The 23,104-nt window shown below is 41.2% G+C and overlaps 1 protein-coding gene across 3 annotated transcripts in view; it reads right to left on the bottom strand.

The window, feature by feature from the left end:
• LOC124609730 (USP6 N-terminal-like protein) overlaps positions 1-23,104 on the bottom strand; it is a 130,452-nt gene that overhangs the window by 79,347 nt on the left and 28,001 nt on the right. For all 3 annotated transcript variants that reach the window (XM_047140097.1, XM_047140096.1, XM_047140098.1), the window contains 3 exons: positions 19,900-20,131; positions 16,591-16,870; positions 16,327-16,487 (listed from right to left, as the gene is read on the bottom strand). In XM_047140097.1, the coding sequence (XP_046996053.1) occupies positions 16,327-16,487; positions 16,591-16,870; positions 19,900-20,131 (673 nt within the window). The remainder of the gene's footprint in view (positions 1-16,326; positions 16,488-16,590; positions 16,871-19,899; positions 20,132-23,104) is intronic.

Below are 23,104 nucleotides of genomic sequence, written 5' to 3'. Positions count from 1 at the left end.
TTTAAAACTCTGCAACGACAAAAGGCAGAGCTAAGCACTATCTGTCGGCGAATTAAGGGAGCTATAAAGTTTCATTTAGTCGTACATTTGTTCGCCATTTCAGCCAATAAAGTTTTTGGTCCCTTTTTCTTCGAAGGTGCTACTGTAACTGGACTACAGTATCTGGAGATGTTAGAAAATTGGCTGTTCCCTCAGCTCAAACAAGAAGCACAACAATTCATATTTCAGCAGGATGGAGCGCCACCACATTGGCACTTATCTGTCCGTAACTACCTGAACGTCAACTACCCGAGGCGATGGATTGGCCGCCAGGCAGCCCGTGACAGAGCACGTCATCACTGGCCTCCAAGAAGCCCTGATCTTACCCCCTGCGATTTTTTCTTATGGGGGTATGTTAAGGATATGGTGTTTCGGCCACCTCTCCCAGCCACCATTGATGATTTGAAATGAGAAATAACAGCAGCTATCCAAACTGTTACGCCTGATATGCTACAGAGAGTGTGGAACGAGTTGGAGTATCGGGTTGATATTGCTCGTGTATCTGGAGGGGGCCATATTGAACATCTCTGAACTTGTTTTTGAGTGAAAAAAAAAACCTTTTTAAATACTCTTTGTAATGATGTATAACAGAAGGTTATATTATGTTTCTTTCATTAAATACACATTTTTAAAGTTGTGGTATTCTTTTTGAATCACCCTGTATTTATTGCAGATAGTATACTGGAGAACTTTCTGCTGCACATAAAGGAAAGGCTGCTGCTGAAGGCTACAAATAAAGAGTTTGCACGGAAATGAAACAATGCTTTTAAAAACCACCTGTGAACAGCTGAACATAGAAGAGACTTTTTTAAAGCCACAGATGGGAATAATGATGATCTGGAGTATGCTGCTAAAGCAATCACATTTTCATACCACACTGTCTGTCGAGAACTCAGTTCAAAATATCAGACTGCACATCTGAAATGGTTAAAATATTATATGACCCAAAATCTTCATCTGCTAGAACCAAAACTGGAGGCAATTATTGTTATGTTTAGTGAAAAACATCACTGAACAAATTAATTGTACTGAGACACTGAACTTAACACTTTCAGGTAGTTCCAAAAATATGTCCTAGGTTGGATCTAAAAAATATGGTAAGACTGCGAATATGTAAAATCTTATGTTAAATTTGGCCTATCCCCCTGACAAGTCTTTACATAACCCCCAGGGGGTAGTACTACCCTTTTGGGGCAGGGGCGGGGGAGTATCTACACCCTTGTGGTATACAACTGCTTTAGTTCAACAAATAAAAGCACTACACATGGGTTTCACTCAGAAGAATGAACTGGTAGCTACACCAACTAGAACACCAAAGAGTGGTTCAGTTGAAAGAACAAATACTGGTTTCACTTGAAAGATAGAATGAATTATTCAGTCAATATGCAAAATTACAATGAACTGTGTTGACCGCTTCCATTCGGTTGCTACCACAGAGTGGTTTCATTGAAAGAATGAGTGAGTAGGCCAACCAACACATGAAGCTACAACCAATTTAATCAATTCTTTTCCAACAACTGACTAAATATCTTCATTCAGTTTTCCCATCATTACCTGTGTGAGGTAATACTGGATGTTATGTTATTATTAAGCAATGTCACGTTTATACTATAATGGATCGCTCTGTGATGACTGAAGATGGTTAATACTAACAATTCTTCAAGTTTTAATTCTTTTATAGATCTGAAAATCATCAGACAAACAAATCATCTTATAAACAAAACTTGCAAAAATGAATGCAAACCAATTGTGATTAATAGTCTATAGCTATCTAGAACACTTGAGTTCCTTCCAGGTTTTCATAGAGAAACACCACTTGTAAGGAATTTCCAAGTCTTGTCATAAACAATGAAGATACCAGTACTGGTGTTTCACTCTTGTTGCTAATATGTTTAAGTCTTTGGTTATGAGAATGGAATCATATGAAGGTATAGTACTGCTCAGCATTCACTGACTGGGGTGTTGCATACACAAAGGCACACTGACATACCACTATATGTTTATGAGACAGACATTTTTTCTTAAGTGGAATGCTAAGCGATAAGAAACTATTAGAGACTCAGTAACAGTGTCCTTGTTAATGAAGATACTAAACACTTTTGTAGGAAACAGTTACACATGCAACAAAGCCCAGCCAGTACCTGAGAAGATGGGGAGTGACCTCTCATTGATATTGCCTCCCTACTGCCTTTCAACACTATAACCATGTTCAACGAAGTATGTACAGAAAGCACTACCAAAGGAATGGGAACGGAGGAAAACAACAGCTTACCCTGCAATAGAGCTCTACATGGAGGGAAACATCAATACATTGAGTTTGGGTCATTCCTAGAGGCATACTTGAATGACCTAACTGGCTAAGGTGACTTTTCACAATAACCACAAGATTTGTGTTCAGATTAGAGGTGGGTCATTTGCAAATGATCAGGCCAAAAGGAATGGTTCACTAAAGTGAAGGACAGAGGAACAACCTCAGTCGCCATCTGTCTCATTTCTAAAATGGCTGCTCACCGTTCCCTTCGGTCACGATTGGTCTTGTCTGCCAGTCTAGCTCCCCTGTACCCGTTCCTGCATTGGCCAGACTAGTTCTTTCATTAGTCACTCATGCCAGTTCCACAGCTCCTAGTTCAGTATCTCGTCACTCGTTTCATTCACTGCACTCCCCTACTGTCATTACAAACTGTTCTTGTACTCTGGACTTATGGTTCTTTGTGTTTTATTGAGCGTCCATAACTGATAATTTATGAGTATTTTATAATTACACATCTTACATAAAAATCACATTGTATGTAATACATATCTTTTTTCAGGTATGACAGAATATGTGTTTAGAAAATTGCATTTTTTAAATTATTTGTACATTTTCTTAAGCTGTTGTGTAAGTTCACATAAAACTTATGAATTCTATATTTCTTCCATAAACAAAATGTGACACTTATGAAGACTAATTTTTCATGTGTTGTTGTTTCTGTGTGCTACCAACTAGTTTGTTTCATTTTCTTTGTGAAAAAAAAATTAAGTTCATGATTTAGGCTTGTTAGGAAATGGGAAGGGGTACATCACCATTCAAAAAGACACTGAATGCCAGAAGATAGTATTTCCTTTTAATCTTATAAAAATAAAAAATAATAAAAAAATTGATTGTTTAGAAGCAGATCTTAATCCAAACACTTTTATACTTTCAACTTAATTATTAACTGCTGCATTAACTTTAATAACACAGTCTACAAACCTACTATTTGCTAAGTTTGTGAGAAAGATATGAGAAGGAAAGCATGCTTTCTTTTAAAACAATTTATTCTTCCATTAAGTCTCTTCTTTGTCTGAGAATCTCATAACTCTCAGCCAGCCTGAAGCATATACAACGTGTAAATGATAACTGTTTACAACGTACCACAGTCATCTATAGGAAGTCGAGACAAACTATTTTATACATGACACTTCTGGTCTATCAAGTCAGGAAACAACCTCAAACTGGCCAACTAGAACCACCTAAGCTACAGCCTATGTTCAAGGTTTTCATATTCTCTAGCTATCTACGTGTAAAGCATTACTCCACTAGAGAAAATTAATATGATTTTTTAGCGGGAAATTTAATGTAGTTCAATTTTTTTTACAGGCATAAGTTTTTCCTAGAGACCGTAGTTTTCGAGTTATTACAGATAAAAGTACAACAGTGACCAACAAATGTTGCTCCCCCCTCCCCCCCCAAAAAAGTATCCCCTGCCAGTCAGAATTGCACAAGCCCTGGCCCTCCTTTAAAATGTTGGAGTGATAAAATCTGCCCCCCACCCCTCCCCAATTGTAAAGATCTTCAAAATGGTGGCATGGGCTAAGTTTTCAAGATTTTGCAAAAGAGTAGTCTTTTTATTGTCACTGGTAATGTTACGACAATCTTTCAGCACGTTTATGTAGTTGCTGCCATTGCTGATACAAAGTGTCTAATTTTAGTACACTGTTTCTCAGGTCCTATGTTGGAAGAAATGATATTTCCAAATACAATTTCAGTTCCCGTACAACTAGTATGGCACTTTGATGCCTAGTTAATACACACACCAACAAAGTGTAAAGGACATTTAACAGAATACTGGCCACTTATTTTTATTTTTTCTGTAAATAATGAGGACATCTTCCCTCAAAAGTGAATGATGACTGGGTTCTTGGGTGGTCTGCGCTGGGTCATCAACAGGTACAAGTTCTATAATTACCCTACTTCCATTCAGCCAGCTGGCTACTGTGATGCTTTCTGAGAATGCATTCAGCTACGGAAATCAAAGTAAACAACCTGTCTAGATTAGGTAATCAACAAATTTATCATGCAATCATGCAGAAGTGACACCTGGCTGGACTTCTCTGGATTTTTCAGATTTTTATAGTCCAGGAGCCTCCCTTCTGCTTATCAGTAAGTTCAAATTTCCCACACCTCGTTTCGATATGGAATGGAGCTCCAGAAAAGAAATCATAAATTTTAGAAAGAGTCACATAAGTGCAGCCAAACAACACTTCAAATTTTTATCGCTGAGTTGATCAACACCATTCTCCACTATTCAGTTTTCAATTATTTTGATTATCTGTAATTTTAGATATCAATATTTATCTGTAATGGTAGACAATGTACACTGAGATTCTCTTTAAAACTTTTCAGGGTAACTTGTAAAGGCAAATTAGTAATGAAATTTTAACAATATTAAAGACGCTAAAATTTTCATATTCTGGCAGTACATTGTGGTATCACTTCAATAAAAAAGATGTGGCTCGAGGGTATGCAAATATTTCAAAGTTGTCATCAGTATTGCTAGAGGCTCTATGGGTAACTTAAAAAGCTATCTCACAAAAAGACATCCCCCAGTGCCACTGGAAAGCATGGGTTTTTGACCTGGATCTCCACCATCAAAACCTGCAGGAACAAGTTCTATAATGTCAACTGTATTTTACCAGTGATCCACACCAGCCTCTAATGCACTAGCCTCTGTTTCTGCTACAGGAAGCAAAAAGAGTGAATCCATCTGCAAAGTTGTTCCGTTATCATCGAACAATCTGATCTGTAGGACACCTTCATTTGCCGCCTTTGAACCTGTTTTGGTAAGAGTAGGGCAATCATGTTTGACAAATTTTGTCAACATTTTTAAGCTCCCAATTTATAAAAGCAAAGAAAATGACATTCAGTCACTTAAAATGATTTGTAAGGGATACCATCCCTTCAGGATTATGGAGGATACAGAATTTAAGAAGTTTGTCTCCCTGCTCTGCCTAATCAACTTCCTAGTAGGAAACACTTTCCATCAACTTTCTGCCACAACTATCTAATCAACTGTGCAATAATTTACACGGAAAATGGTTTCTGATAGCGGCAGTCACTTTAACAATTGACTGGTGGAGTTCCGTGAATAACCAAAGTTTTACTGTAATTACTGCACACCATGACACGAAGCTCCATTCGAGTGTACCGAGTTGCCTGGAATTTCACCTCAGCACATTGCTGAAAATATAGCATTTTTCTAAAAAGAGAAGTAACCAACTGATCAGTACATAGCAAAATGGTGGCAGTTGTAAGTAACAATGCAGTTAACATTGTTGCTGCAGTCAAAATTTGTAAATGAACTCAGATGCCCTGCTACACCCACACTATTTATTTAATTGTCAAATCAAGTATAAAACTGTAGTGACTCCTTCCTTTCCCTCCATCTGCAGCAGCAGACGACGGGCTGTGTAAACCAGAAACCAGCTTCACAACACCCTCGTGGGTCGCTCCTGTCAGGGGGAGAATGCAGACGGCACGCTTTCCGGACGTTAGGCATGCCGAACTGTCACTCAATCAGTCTCTTGTTCCGCTCTGATGAGGCAACATTCCAGTTGTGCTCCCGGTAGCTCGCCAGCACAACGCCATGTGGCCTGCATCATCATCAGCTGCATTATTGCCGGTGTATGCACGAAATGCATCCCAAGCTCGTCGCCGTTGTCCTCTTGTGATCCATTTAATGAGAGGAATGCTACAGCATTTTCTCCATGGCGCCTTCCTGAGATGTGTCTTCTTGAAGCAGTTCTACTGACTAAAGGAGTATGAAGCCCAATGCCGGACGCCTAGTTCGTCCCCCGGGTATAAGCAATTGGAGTACTGCATGCAGTGTAGTGCAAATAGTGCAGTGAAATGCAGTGCATGCCAAGACTACCGTGCTGATTTATTACTATCTTATCCCTAGCCGTTTTAGCGTTCCCTTGCCACCAAGCGCGCCATTGAAGCATTTTTTTCCCACCCTGCTGACGAAGCCCAACAAAGGTTGTAAGCCACCCGTGGTCCAACCAGTCCAGACCATTCTCAGTTAAGAGGTATTAGCCCATTTTGAATGTTACTGTAGCCATTAGCTTTTGTATTTGTAAGTCAGAACCAGTAGGTGTGGCTCTTCCAGAGTGGCCCTTCATGTACTACCGTTTTCTTAACTAGCACACCATGTAGGCATGTGCGCCCCCTCATAATTCATTCCATCATTGATGACCCCCTGTAAACCATAGCACTGAGTCTCATTAATGGTTTTCCTTTTTTCTTAATATTCCAATTAGCACAACCCACATGGTTGCAAAATCACTTCCAACTAGGTCAGTCGGACGCATCCAGCTTGCCAGCCATCCACCCCCTGCCCTCTCCACCCGTCGGCACCCCTCCACACACGCCATCCCTTCACGTGCACCAGCGTCCCACTCCCGTGCCCCTCAAGGTACGCCACCCCCCGCCCCCACCCCCCACGCACATCACCATCACCCTCCCGGAAGTGACAGACGTGCACCTGGATAAGCTACAGTGTAACCATTAACCATGCGGCATAATGAAGACACCTTCCCCAACAAAACAAGGTGGAGATTGTATTGTGCAGTCTACATGGCGCGTGCCCCACCTGCTTCCTCCTCTGCAACATTGCCTGCCAGCACCCTCCCCCACACACCACAAAATGCTATACGCATGGTTAATTTGCGATGTCTCTGCCACATGATCCCACCCCCACGGAAGCCCAATGGGCGCTCTAACCGGCCCCATTCTGGGCACCGACTTCCTTGGTCATTAAGGCCTATTGGCCAACGCAGTGAAGTGCAGTTTAATTGAGGGCACTTCCGGCAAGACCGTCCAGTGCAGCTCCCGCCCCACCATGTGCTTTGCCGTGAAATAGCTGGCTGTTTCAGGTCCATACGCTCTGCTCCTTGCAGAACTCCCCCTCCTCATGGAGCCATCTAGCACCCCCCCCCCCCTCCCCGCCCCGCGAAATGTTCAGCATGACACTGTGCATTAAATAACAACTACCCCTGGAGCTCCAATTTTCTGCTGTGACTGTCCCCTACCTGCTCACAAGTGCAAAATCACACAAAAGGAGTCTGAAGAACTGTTCACTGCCGGCGTACTTCGCCCTTCCAAAAGCCCATGGCTCTTCACCTTGTCCCCAAGAAAAACAATTCCTGCCCTTGTGGTGATTACCGCAAACTAAATGCCGATAACATCCTGACCGCTATCTGGTCCCTCTCCTCTGCACTTACAGTGACGTCTTCTCAGGAGCTACTATCTTCAGTAAGATAGATTGCACTAAAGCTTACACACAAATCCTAGTCACCCCAGAGGATATTGAGAAAACAGCTGTTCAAGAATGCATTCATGACATTTGCCCTATGCAATGCCGCACAAACCTGGCAGCGGTTTTTGGACAACACCCTCCGAGGTGCATGAGGGTGTTTCGGCTATCTACATGATATACTCATCTACTCCAGAGACCCACATGAGCATCACCAACATACACACAAAATGTTTTCCTGTCTACAGAAAGCTGGCATGATCTTCTACTTGGCAAAATGCGTTTTTGGGGTGAGTGATGTCGAATTCCTTGGACACGTTGTCTCTGCCATCAAGTCCCAGCCCCTCCTCGTGACAGTACAGGCAGTAGTGGAAATTCCACGCCCTATTACCTACAAAGAGCTCTGGTGTCTCATTGCCATGGTCTATTTTTTCCGTCCCCCTCCTTCTGCCACACAAGAGTATCTTACTGCAGCACTCCATGCTGATAAAAACGGAGGGAACAAGCTGGTCCCTTGGACCATGGCCATGATCAGGAGCTTAGAAAAAACAAAATAGGGCCTACCCTATGTGGCCCTACCAGCTCTTCCCCTCCCCCCTCCCCTCAATAGAGGTGGATGTGAGCTAGATGGCTATTGGAGCCATCCTTCAACAATACATGGACAACATTGTTTCTTGAGGGTGACGGAAGTGCACATGCCTGGATGTGCGATACTGTGGACACGATCAAATGCCGGTTTTCGGGAAGGCGGGAGGGAAGAAGGGACGGGCGATCATTGAGCCGTCAGGTTGTGAGTGATCCACAAGGATATCGCACCACATCTTCGTCCAAGCTCTCCGATACACAACACCACTGGGGCACATATAGCTGCGAGCTGCCTGCAGTCCATGAAGCCGTCCACTATTTCCGATCTTCAGTTGAGAGATGTGTCTTTACAATCTCTACAGACCAGCACCCCCTAGCTTCTGGCTTTTGAAGGAAAGACATAGACCAGATCTCACCCTGACAATTTGGGCTATAGGATTATATTGCACAATTTACTACCGATGTCTGGCATGGGGCCGGCATCGACAACATTGTGGCAGATTGCCTTAGCCGCTCCTGTGCCATCACCTAACCCTTAGACTACAATTCCCTGACTGCTGCTCAAGAGTGCGACCTAGACCTGGCCCATGCCTTTTGGAATGCGGACACCACCTCAACCTCCAACTAAGATCCATACCTGCGTCCAATAGTAAGACCTGGTGCGACATCCTTTTGGATCCTTCACAACCTGATGGCTCAATGACTGCCTGCCCCTTCCTCCCTTCCACCTTCCAAAACCCGTCATTTGACTGTGTCCACGGCCTTACACACCAGGCATGTTCACTTCCGTCTCCATCATCATGAAACAACGCTTTGTCCGGCCGAGCATCCAACGTGACTGCAGCAACTGGGCCTGGTCCTGTGTTCCGTGCCAAGGTCGGATGGCGTGTTCACACCCCGACACAACACCAGTTCACGCACTTTCACCTTGACATTGTCAGCCCACTACCCTCCTCCAACGGGTATTGATATCTGCAGACAATTATTGACAGACTTTCTTGCTGGCCGGAGGCCACCCCTATTCCACACATTTCAGCCAAAACCATGGCTCAACCTTTGTTCAAACCTGGGTGTCCCGCTTCGGTTGCCCACGTGACATCACTATAAACCTTGGGTGCCAGTCCACCTCGCCATCTTCCGATCTCTGACAGCCACCTATGGCTCCAGTCTCCACCATACCACCAGCTAGCACCCTGGAGCTAACAGCAAGGTGGAGCGGTTCCACCACACACTTAAAGCTGCCCTCACATGCTATTCTTCTGAATGGTCTGCTGCCCTGCCCTTTGTACTTCTATGCCTTCAGATCACACACAAAACTGACCTGGGAACTTTGATTACTGAGCTGGTCTACGGACAGCCACTCTCCATTCCTTGTGAGTTTTTGTAAGTGACCTTACTCCCTCCTGACATCATCATCCCAGGTTTTGTGCAGCAGCTCCAGGGCTTTATGTCCCAACTGTGACCAACACCTCCGCAATGGCATGATGTGAACTGTACCTTCATCCTCTGGGACCTCATAGCATGCACACACATAATGCTTCAAGTGGATGCATACCAACCGCCTACCCGCCCTCAGAATTCGGACCCACACCTGGTGTTGTGATGCGGGGAGAAAAGACATTCTCCATTCATCTGAATGGGGTCACAACTACTATCTGCGTAGACAGGCTCAAGCTGGCCTATGTCCTAGAGCCCCCTCCAGCCAACAAGCACAGCACCACTGAGGTAGAGTTGTCCTCACCTACCACCGGATCCAGCCACAGCACCATCAACAACAGCGTACAATAAAATGAAGGCCAACACCATTCCCTCTGGTATCCCTGATGTACCACCAGCTGATGCCACCCCGAACACTGTATCCAACACACCACCAGCCGACGCTGCCTCTGGTCTCCTACCAACCGACTAAATAAGTGACACACCTCCCAGTGCCTAGGATCCTGATGTCGCCACCGCACTGGCCTATTCGCAGCCTCCAGCCGACATAGAAAGTGCCCTATCCCCACAGGTGCTCACCATGCTCAACAGAGTGTCATCACCACTGCCGCTAGCACCTGCAGCATGGAGCAGCAATGGTACTTCGCATGCTCCCAATGACACATGCCCCTCCCCTTTCACTGGAAACCACAGCATGAGCACAGCATGCCCCACAGAAAGCATCATCAGTAAGCTTCAAGCACCCCTCTGCGCAGTTGACACCGGTGTCTTCCTCTCGAAAGGGCGGAACTGTGTGGTGACTCCTTCCCTTACCTCCATCTGTAGCAACAGACGATGGGCTGCATAGACCGGAAATCAGTCCCACAACACCCTCACTGGTCACTCCCACTAGGGGGAGAACTTAAGACAGTCACGCTTTCCAGACTTTGGGTATGCCAAACCGTCATTCTACCAGTCTCTTGTTCCGCCGCGACGAGGCAATATCCCTGGCCACGCACTCGGCAGCTCGCCCGCGCATTGCTACATGGCCCGCATCACCGTTCGCCGCATCTTTGCCAGGGTATGCACGAAGCACAGAACTCTTATCCTACACTTGTTGCCATTGTCCTGTTGTGGTCCATTTAATGAGAGGAGTGCTACCATGTTTTTTCCTCGCTGCCTTCCTGAGCTGCATCTTCTTGAGGCAGTTCTACTGTCTACAGGAGTACAAAGCCTGATGCCGGATGCCCCGGTTCATCCACCTGGTATCAGCAAATGGAGTACTGTGGGCAGTGTAGTGCAAATAGTGCAGTGTGTGCTAAGATTTCCAGGCTGATTTATTACTATCCTATCCCCAGCCGATCTGGCAATCATTTGCCACCAAGTGTGACATTTAAGTTTTTTCCCCCACGCTGCTGGACAACTCCAAACAAATGTTGCAAGTCACCCATGGTCCGCCCAGTCCAACCCTCCTCGATTGAGAGGTATTAGCCCATTTCAAATATTACTGAAGTCATTAGCTTTTGGATTACTAAGTCAGAACCAGCCTGTGCAACTTTTCCAGCATGCCCCTTCATGTACTACCGTTTTCTTAACTAGCACCAATTGGGAGTATGGTAAAAAGATTTCATTTGTCGTTCTATACGTCAAAAAAAGATTCATTTGCAATGAATAAATTTAAAGAAATGCAGGCACAAATGAATCTGCCAATACTAAAATTAAAACAAGAAGTCCCAATGCGATGGAACTTGTCTTTTCAACAAGCTGGTCTGTGTTTTTTGGAATAAATTGTCCATAATTATAACTTCAACTGGTCTCGGAAACAATGAGCATAAATTGACGCTGGAGGGGTGAAAATCATAGAACATTCCACAAAATTACTTCAAATCTTTTATGAAGTAACTAGCGAGGTGAGCACAGAGCAGAAAGATATGAAGGGTGTTCAATAAGTAATGAAACATGAATGTTTGCTGAAAGTAGGTTTGTTTTATTCATGATAGAAATACACCATATTATTCTCCACCCTTTTGGCTACAAAACACTGTTTTTCAACATTATTAACATTCAATGTGATGGACTTATGCCACCTTACTGGGTGGACCTGTATGTTTGCATGGTACTACTCTCCTGGTCAATGGCAGAACCATCAATAAAATTATCACGATCAGCCTCGTAATGCACAAGCAATTCTGCGCAGGTGGAACTTTGTTGCTCTTTATGGTCTTCTGTTAGACGGTGAAAAACCCAGTGGGCACACACTTCTGGGTACTCTAACTGGTGGATGAGCACGCCAGCACCCCCAAAAGAGACGTCTAGCTATGCAGCAAGGTGGGTGTTTGTGATCCATCGATAACCTCAAATGAGTATCCACACGTTTTGACATTGCAGGAGTCACAGCTGTGTGTGGCCAGCAGGCACACAGGACATCAGACAAGTGTGCGCGACCTTATTGCAATGGTGATGCATGCCTCGCCCAACAACTCCCCATGCTTTTGTTCACTGCCAGGCCTCTGCAAACATTCTGCAAGGCCCTATGAATATCTGCGATGCTCTGGTTTTCCACCAAAAGAAAATCAATGACAACTATCTGCTTGGAATGCACCTCCATTACAGACACTATTTTGAAGGTTATGTATTGCGCCAACCCTCTCTGAACTTCATGAAACTTTAGGGGCCAATTTGCGAATATTCCATGATATCTCAGAACAAATCACATATTTTTCATCCGAAATTCGCCAAAAGGATACGAAAAAGTGTTCCATTACTTAATGAATGCACCTCGTAATTTTCTCATATACCAGTAATGTTAAATTGATACTGAAAGTGAAAAATCTGAAGTAAGAAATAATAATAAATGAGACTACTGTTGGCTATAAATAAAAATAATCAGTCATGGAGAGCCTTTGACCAATCTTCCTTGCAAGTGCGAATGCAGACAACAAATTTTAAGTATTTTTGAACACATGACTGGAGGTATTAGTGATCCAATTATTATCTATGAAAGTAATTGTAACAGTCTAGTTCAAAAATACACTTATTCAAAGGTGACCAGTTTCAATCATTACAAGTTCTCCTTCAGATCTAAATGTAATATAATACAGGATATGAATTAGAGGGAAAAAACAGAAGAACTTGAAATTAACAAAACATATATTTACCCATTTTGATGGACATTGGCCATGTATGGAGCAGGAACCTCAGAATGACTGTAGTCAACTGTTGGAGAGAGCAGTGCAGCTATTTCTTCCATACTGGAGGCTCCACCTACAGCTGACAGCATGATGCCAGCATTAGCCAATCACGTATAAGTTGAAAGAGTATGAACAGAAAGATGCACTAATTAGTAAATGAAACATCAAAATTACATAGAATAATTTTACAACAAAGAAGAAACAGCTTGTTAACACAACTATTGTGAAATAAATGTACTAAAAGCTTTAAAAAGGAAACAAACATCATACTCACTGTATATGGGCTGCCCTCTAGAGGCATGTTGCAAAATAATTACAATGTTGTTGGTTTCTATGGAGATGATGGATGTCATATCAACGGGATTTCCAAGAGATGGCTGTGAATATTGACAGGTGATGTCCAGCAGATGATCTTCCACAGATGTACGGAGCAGTTGGTTACTGTAGAGATGGAAACCACTCAAGATCAACATTTTCTATCTCCACAGTGCATCTATGGAGGGTCGTCTACTGGACATCACGTATCGATATTCACAGCCATCTCATTGGAAATCTCCCTGATGCTACATCTTTGGTATGGCATCCATCACCTCCATAAAAACCAACAACAATGTAATTATTTTGCCACATGCCATTAGAGGGCAACCCATAGACAGCAATGTGATGTTTATTTGTTTCCTTTTTAAAGCTTTTAGTATACTTATCTCACAACATACGTGTTAACATGCTGTTTCTTCTATATTGTAAATTTATTCTAAATAATTTTGATGTTTTATTTACTAATAAGTACATCTTTCTCTACATAATTCTGTTGACTTATATCTGGCTGGCTAATACTGATATCATGATGTCAGCTGTAGGTAGTCTCTCCAGTATTTAAGAAACAGCTGTATTGCTTTCTTCCACAATTGACTACCGTCATTCTGAGGTTCCTGCTCCATACGCAGCCACTGTCCATCAAAATAGGTATATCTATCTTTCATAAATTTTTTTACCTAATTTTAAGTTCTTTTAATGTATCCCTCTAATTTTTTTTCGTGTATTATATTACAGCTAGATCTGAAGGTTATCAAAACTGGTCACCTTTGAATAAATGTTTTTGCGATTGTAGCAATTCGAGGATTTCTGTGTAAATTCTAGAACCACTCAGTGTTCTACCGTCTCGAACACACAATATTCTGGATATGAGTGTGGGAGTGTAGAATCCAACCTACTGCGCATCACATGTTTGTGTGTGCAGGTTTAAAATCAGTCGCGGGAAGAAAGTAGACGCGGGGACAAATGGCACCAACAAGTACCTGTCGGGCAATCCATAGATGTTTTAGTGTGTGTGTAAGGAAAAACCATGGAGTTTATATGCAGCTCTGTGCTTATTGTGTCATTGACTACTGTTATTAAAACAAAGACAGCTGAAAAAGAACTCTTGAAAACTCTTGACATAACCTTGCTATCGGCAAGACTTATTTTCTGATTCGTGTTAAGAGAAGTTATGGTATCTAAGGCAACTTTCTTTTAACTGTAAAGTAATTTGTTTATGACGTCTGGCTGTACAGGATACTTACAGGAAGTTACATATTTATGTGGAAAGTGAGAGTTTTATTGTGTATGGAAGTTAAATACATTGCTAATTGACGAAAAATAAAGTTTGTATGTCTACTTATGGAATAAGTAGAAAGTGTCTAAAAATTCCTATACCTAGCATTATTCTATGGAGAACAAATCAAGAGGGTTTTTCAGCAGCCAGCTAGCCAGTAAAGAAGAGTGGCTGCAAGTTCCAAGTAAGTCACCTCGTAAAGAAGTGGAAGGTGGTTTCGGGGGGATAAACCAATATAACCCAGATCCACACTCACACTTTAAGTCTTAGAACGTTAGACAAGCTAGATTGTTATAATTATTTTCACAAATTTTAAGGCATAGCAGAATGCATTTGTTAAAGAAAACAAGGCTCCAGAAAGTGCTACATAGTTGGTTAAGTTAAGAGTGTTGTTAAGGGGGATTTAATTCCAGAACAGAGGGGAAATGCCTTCCTTCCAACTTTACAACAATAATTCAAAGAAGGCAATAAAGGAAGTCACGCAACACATAAGAGCAGCTTTTTTTGGTGTTATTTTGATCCACGGAACAGCAGTGTGCTCACTGTTATGAAAAACAAAGTGGCCAGGCGTCTGTGTCGCCTGGCCAGCAAGAGCTGTTGCATAATGATTTGATTCACGGATCCAGTTATATGGCTCCTTCTGTGTATAGCGTTTTTACGACTGTGACGTGTGGGACCTGAAGATGGCATCAATGTAATCCTGAAACTGGTAGCACATAAGACGTTCATAAAATACATTTCTGCAATACATACGGCTTTTGGTAAATTATTGCATCAAGAAATACATGCCAGCCGTTGTCACACAGTCCATAATGGATCAACGAAGACAACAGTAAATGTCCTTGTTTTAATGACTGTCTCCCCAACTCGCTTACAGCCATGACCTCCTTTCACCTATTTCGTGGTAATACAATACTTTGACATTTTTCCGTGTCCTCCATCAAACCTATTTGGTTAGGATCTCATACCATGCAGTAATACTACAGAATAGAATGGACATTAATGCACTGGTTGGAAAAACAAGTTTTTTTTCCACCTGTAGTTACACTCGGGAACATAATTAAAATGTCACAGGCATACATCATGCTTGCCCATATTCTTAGCTAGAGCTGTCAGTATCTGGAGAGTTCAGTGATTCCAAGTTCATTGTGTTCATATGGATTACTCAACATACCTCAGATGTTCTAATCATATTCTATGACACAATATAGCACCAAACTTTGTTGCATTTTCAGTTGTGCCTCAAGCTCCAGTACAAGTATTAAAAATATGGACAGTTCCGAAGTGTGTGAATGTGGTGTGACAAGACTGGCTCATTTCAGATGTATTATTTGGTTTACATTAAAGACTACAGTACTAATATGGTTAACTAGTGAAACCTTTGATACTAAAGTTATCGCTTTACTTTTTGTACATTTTTTAGTGACATGATCATCACTTTCCCATGTCAGAGAAAGGCTTCAAAACCACTACTTCAAACTCTCAATTTGGTTAGTAGAATAGTAACAAGAAAGACAACAGAAAGAGAGCAAGTATAATACTAAGATATGGTTGCCTATAAAACTGATTATATTTTATGCTCACAAGTTTGCATTTTGAACAATACCCCGTGCAATCGCCAAATACCTGTTACTTACTGTATTTGTCACAATTTAGTTTGATTGAAAAATACTTCATTTTAACCGTATTTTTAAAATTTCACTCTGTTATGCAATTACTGCACAGGCCATCAAGTGTTACATCAAACTGTTGCTTCCACAGTACCTTACAAAATCACATTGTCTGACGTAACTTTAAATGTTAACAGCTCTGATGGGAAACTACCTTTCAGATCTTCCCTTTTTTGAGGAAAAAGATATTTTATATGCCTCTTTAATCTCTTTTCATTTGCTGTTCCACAATCATATTCCTAAGATAATGAGAACATTATTTAAAAAATGATCCTTACCCTATCCAAAAAACATTGGAAAAACCACTTCAGTGTATAAATGCCTGTGTCGACACCATTTTTATCAAGGTGCTTCTTCAACTTTGGCAGAAATTTATTCATTATTTTGTCATGGTGTTCTTGGTAGCGTAGCAACTTCGGAAATCCAGGAATAAAGAAACCTTGAAATGTTGATAAACCCAAAAATTATAAATGATACATTAATAGTCAAGTTTACATTAATAATCAGCTCTGTGCACAAATAAAAACTGGGTTAATGCTTACCATGCATAGCATACTTCTTATCAGCAATTAAAATGGAAAGTGCCCAAAATGCATCTTCTTCACTTAGGTACATGAGGAGGAGAGCAGCAATTTGTGACATACCCTGACAATAGCCAATATCCAAATTGTAAACACTATATGCAGAAAGAACATTAAAAAGTGCTTGCTGCTGTAGGCCATAACGCTCACGGAACATGATATGGTCACGGTATGTCCTATTGACGTCAAGGTCTATTTGTCGAATATCAGGGGACCAACGATATGCTAGCTCTAGCATGTCCTGGAAGATAAATATATATATTTCATTATAAACAACAGCATTTTGCAATTAAGATGAGAGGCATACAATAGAGGTCCATATATCTTTGAAACATTTATTTTCACCAACACTTTTAAAGCACACAAACTGGGCAACATTCTTACAGAACTGTCCATTAATAAGAAAAATGAAATCATAAAGGCAAAGTCTCTTAAATGAATAATAGAAGTTACAGAGGCCATTTGCTCTTTAGATACTTACTTTCCCTAGAACATGGTATGTTTACCTTGACACGGACTGTAAATGACCCTTCCCCAGCAGTTAAAACCATCATCTTGATGAGCCCTGCTCCCCCAAATAACCTTTCTGCAATGTGTTTGTTTCTAAATCTGTGCTATTTTACTTTTATTCCTTCAGGAAGTGAAATATTAGTACTGCTGATAGGCACAGACAAAAATATATGACACACTATTAGTTTTCTGAATTAATAGTTCCCTTCCTGGGAAGTGGAAGAATAGATTGGGGAAGGTTAAGAAAGAAATGTTCGTCACTCAGATTCCAGGTTGAATGGGACCCACCAATTTTGAGCACATGGGGAGACAAAGATGGGTCCCCACAGAGTTGCAACTCTCACTCATTCTCAAAACAGATGCATCCCTGTTATCCTGGGTCCAAGTGACCTGCTCTTCCTTTATAACCCTCCACAACCTATCCCCTCTTCTTGTGAGGAAGGAACTATTAGCTCTGAAAGCTAGGATAGAGTTGCCTAATTTTTTATATGCCTATTGGCAGTACTAATATTTGACCTGCATATTGGGTAGCAATTCTGTCTAAAAATTTATACTTTTCTAGAGAATTTTCCTTTTGGTACAGCCAAAAGAGTAAAATGTATATACTTCTCAAAGAAAATAGCACTGAAGGCATTACTACATCAGACAACCAAAGTCATATCTTTTACATTTTTTGTTTCAAAGTAACATATTCAATGACAAAATCATTATACTCTCAAATGAAAGGGAGAGTATGCAACTACAGAAATTACAGACATTCTGTACAAAGACAGAAGTTCCTCTTTATTGATATTAAGAACCTGACATTTATAATGTCAGAAGAGTATTTATATGCGCTTGAACATTTTAATATTACAAACAACATGAAGAAATTAACATAACTCCATTTAGGGTTCCAGTCGCTACTTATCAGTTCATCCGTGATGGAGCATGGTGTCCATTTCTTACATTTTCAACAGCAGGAAATATTAAAACCATCTCTCAGAGCTAAGACATAGCTTGCCTACAAAAATGATTAGTTTCACTCATGAGTAAAATAAATAGAATTTTAGAAAGATCTCCTGACAAAAAGACTATTTAATTTCCACATCTCTCATTCTTTGCAGTATTTTGTGAATTCGCAATACATTTGATACCAACCACCTCACCAATTTCACAAGGGCAAGAAATACTGGGCAATATCAGCAAAGCCATGCAGGCACAGGCTTCCTTAAAGGTCAATGTGTCACACTGCCACCACAATATCAACTGCCTCAGTCAAAAACATGTGAATGACATGGCTCATCATTTTCCAATTGACTGTAACAGCAGATAGCAGCACTCAGTGGAACGAAGTATTTGAAAAATCCAATGATCATCACTACTACGACTAATGAGCTGCCATTATCAGCAAGAACCACGTTTTCCCAATGGGGTGAAGAAGCCACCATCTTCCACAAATGTATCTGCAAACCATACATCATAGGTCACAGATATTAACAAAGCTAACCATTGCTTTGTCTTCGTACGGAAAAAGATCTATCAGATGGATGAGGCACAGTACAAATATATATTGGTACACTGAAAGTAAGCCGTGAGTGCAGTAGGAAGTACAAAAGATGTGGCATTTCTCACAGTGACAGGGTATATTTAAAGCCAGTGGAAGCTCCACATTAGCAATGTTACCATGGGGTGAAATGAAACATGTGTTAGACAGTATACTGTTCTTCACAACTGATGATACAGTGAGCTGTTAGAAGAATAAGTGCAATTATCTACCTACAGCATTCTGCTAGAGCAGAGAGATTCTGTGAAACAAATTACCACCCCATCACTCCCAAATTGTGGATGTGGTTCAACAAGTTCTTCATTAGGGTGTTTGCTGAGCACTCAATGTTAACTGATTGATCTTATTCTGAATTTTTAGATTTCAGTGAAAAATAGGAAACTGGAGAAAGTATGAAGACATTGGGCTTAAGTGTTTAGTGATCTGTCATTGTTAACATTAATGGCTCAACAATACTGAATTCAGGATCACTGCAGTAGCCAATAGCGAATGCTGTGTTTCACTTCACTGTGCTGCGATCATGCCATTTTGCTGGAATGAATGACGACTCAGTTCCTGGTTAAAACTGTGCATGTTAAACAGAAATTTCATTTGTAAAATTATCTATTAACTCTGCTATTCACTGGTATATGCTCAGTACGAAACAAATCAGACATAGTGGCTGCTCTGCATGAAGAAGGTAGGGTTCACACCACTGAAGTGTTCTGCTTGAAACAATGGTCAATGTGCAAGACAAGACTTGCTCTGCTCCCTGCACTTTCCTCAAAATCAACTAAGAAAAAGTGCACACAGTAAATATTAGTGGATACATCATCTAGCATCCAGCCAGGTGGGTCATTCCACTTTAAAGCATAATAATTCAATGAATGGTCAAGATGGCTATCTCAGGTGCTATGAGTGATGGCATTAGTGTGACTGGTCTCTACACAGACTCCATGCAGCTGTTTGACTCTTGTCCAGATAACAACCATATCCAAGACAATCACTGTCACTCACTGAACTGTCGTACATAAAACTGGAACGGTAAACCCTGAAAGATCCTCAGAATTGTATCATACATTGATCATGGTGGAATACCCTCAAAAAACTGAATCAATTATATGTGACAAATGCTCAATAATAATATACGGGAATAATTCTAATACTTTCTCTGTATTACAATGATATGAAAGACAGGCTATTTCTTAAGAGTGGTAGTAAAATCTGTTTCTTACCTGATATTTCCCTTTATTTTCTTCTTTGATGGCCTTCACATTAAGCAACAATGCCCACACTTGTCCGCGAAGAGAATTTGGTATGCCTTTGAAAAGGCGCCTTCTCATCTTTTCAGTTGTGACTGCTGTTTCCCACGAATTTATCATCTTAAGCCACTTTTTGACTCGTTCCATTTCAATTTGAATTTGACGTGCTTCATTTGGACCGGCTTTTGCTGGCAGGCGTTTGTCACTGTAAATAAAATGCTGCTTTTTCAACTGGCACGTGTTAACAAGGCCAAACATTGTATCAATAACAATCAGAGGGAAAGAATGACAAACAGTGCCACAGAAAGTGATAAAGTCCCTGTTACTCTTTAATATCAGGGACTTAAACCACTATATCTTACCTAATTCTAATTGAAATCACAAGGTACGTAGCTCAATGGCCACATTACAATTTATTACCAACTGAAAGAAAATTTACATTAGCAATACTGTAATCAAGCCGCAATAGAAGATTCCAGACAATTGTGGTGGACTTGGCGCAGCTGCTTAATGTGTCCATTTCTACCAATCACATAATGTGATTTTTGTATACACCTGCGAGTTGTCACAGCTCTACAGAAGACTATAGTGTTCACCTGCAGCTGTTTGCACTTCACAGTTGAAAGCTGGCAAGAGTGCCCTCAACTGTCAGGTTTCTTCCCATACGGACTCTACTGTACGTTGTTTGTAACACATTCCATTTAATTACGTTATGACAACAAACTCTGCTGAAACATCCACAAAAACAGGGACTTATAAACACATGCTTATACACACTGTACTAACAATAAATTTAACACATGGATAATAAGTTACATACAATATATTTAAGCAGGCCAGAACTTGTCACACAATTCACGCGGTACATCACGCCCTTGAAATCTGCCAGATTTAATTTTACGATCCACAGTTCCACAGCACAATTTTTACTGATGTACAATGGGTCAGTTTATAGAGTACATACTCCCACAAGTTATACAACATGCAATGTAGCATAACAGTTAGCGGCGTTGGCTGGAATGCTGCAGGCTGCCAGTTCAAACCAGACCACCAGCAATTATTTGTTACTTAGTATTTATCATTCCTGGAAGGTTCTTGAAATTTCTTTTGTTTATAATGGTTGCATATTCTGGAATAGTCTATGTTTGTATTAATAGCAGTGCTCTCCAAACAAGAGTTCAATCTGTTCTGCCTGTAAGTGCTGTATTTCACTGATGACCTTGCTTTTGGATTAGGACTTGAGTGTGGTTACAAAATGACACTGTTGGAGATACTAGGTACTTCAAAACCTAAATCACTGTGGCCCCAGCTAGGCAACATAAAAGTTGCCTACACAAACAGGAACCAGAATACAGGAAATTCATAGTTCCCAAGGTCCGAATACTCAGGAAACCAATGGATTCCAAAACAGCAGCACGTCACCTGTACATCAGACAGCAATCACTTGTTTTCTGGAGATGCTTGTCAGGCTCCGTATAAATAGATGAAAGGATTCGACCAAATACAAGTGGGATGACATGATGAGTATTTGGAAAATGTTTATTTTTATTTGGACGGCACAGTGCAGCAGTCCTCTGAGAACAAAGAGAAGCTAAATATCTGGAACAAATTCTAGGCCACACAAAAGAAAACATTTGGTGACAATCAGCAGCAAGTCATCTTAGCAGAAGAGCAGGGCCCTAACATCATGGGGAAATGACAGTCTTACATAAAGAATGTTTTGCACCTATGCCACATTGTGATCCAAAGTATGACAGAAGACGACAAAATTTCACGCTTGATTAAAAGTGTCACAGAAGCATGTACCAAGCTCTCCTAGCAAAATATGTCACAACAGCAGATGAATTCGTCATTGGTGCCAACAAATCAAGGAAACGTAAAAGGAAAGAGTCGGATGAAAGAAGTATGAATGAGGTTCCTATGGCAGTTGTGCAACACCACCATGAGCTCATTTCTCTCCTACACCATATAGGAAGAGAAGAGGTACAGCACTGTATCCAAGACCAAGTGGGCGAGAGATGGCAACCACAAATGTTGACCCCATACATCAGGATATAACAGAACATGGAAGAAGACGTGTATCTATCTGTAGCACCAATCTTTGCCACCAATCAAATGCATCACAAAGAATGGACTTCGCTGCAGCTATCAAATGTCAAACTAGCATTCGAACAATGCAGGAACAACCATCTTCTCCTTCAAGTGTAGTGCTTCACAGAAGAAAAGACATTCGGAGGACAGAGGAGAACAGGCTGGTGTGTTTTCACTGTAGATACTCTTGGCAAGTTTTATGTTACTGCAGAGAAAGAAGATGAGTGTTTTATGACAATTACACTGCAAGAAGTCAACCATCACAACAAACCCATTCACGTCCGTCAACTGCAGACAATTACAGTTGACCTGACAGAGTCCATTGACATAACTCGGATGAGGTCACTCTCCAACACGCCATAGTTGTTCCCCGTCGCCAAACAGAGGTACCAGCCACTTGCCCAGCTGCCGAATTAAGGCAAATAAGTGAGGCGACCATATAAGGAGGTGAGGCTGCTACAGATACAATAGCTACCAAGATGTCAGGAAATCTTGCTGCCATCATCAATGGCCAACCTTTTTAGGCTCTAGTACACTTAGGGGCTGCTGCTGTTTCTGTAATGTTGAATATGTATCATCAGCTAAAGAAAACTATTCTGTGATATGAATGCAATTGTGCTGAAAGATGCAAGTGGGAAAGATGTTCAGCTAACAGAAAAATTTGTTCCAAGAATACTATCAATGACAGAATACAGCCCTTGGAATTTGTCATTTTAACAGAAATTAGTCCCATGTTATTCTCATATATGACTTCTTGAAGACATCACAAACAGTCAAGAAGTGGATGATTGGAGCTTCATATTGACAAAGCTACTGCAACAAATGCACATAACACAGACTGCTTTGGATGGTGGTTTGCTGTTTAAGACATTATCCCACAGTAATCAAGGAGAAATCTGACTCATCAATCTAGATGCTCAGTTAAACTGTGAAGCTTCTGTCAACTGCAAAAAGCTACTCACACTCACAAAACGATTAAATGCCAGTTAGGATGACAAGCATTACAGGTGGTCAAGGAAACCTTTGGATCACCAACTGTCAAGAGCTGCCCCAACTCGTCCACAAAGGTAGGCGCCTAGGAAGAGCA

This window comes from Schistocerca americana, chromosome 1, assembly GCF_021461395.2.
Source record: "Schistocerca americana isolate TAMUIC-IGC-003095 chromosome 1, iqSchAmer2.1, whole genome shotgun sequence".
NCBI lineage: Eukaryota > Metazoa > Arthropoda > Insecta > Orthoptera > Acrididae > Schistocerca > Schistocerca americana.
This window is presented reverse-complemented; position numbering and strand designations above follow the sequence as displayed.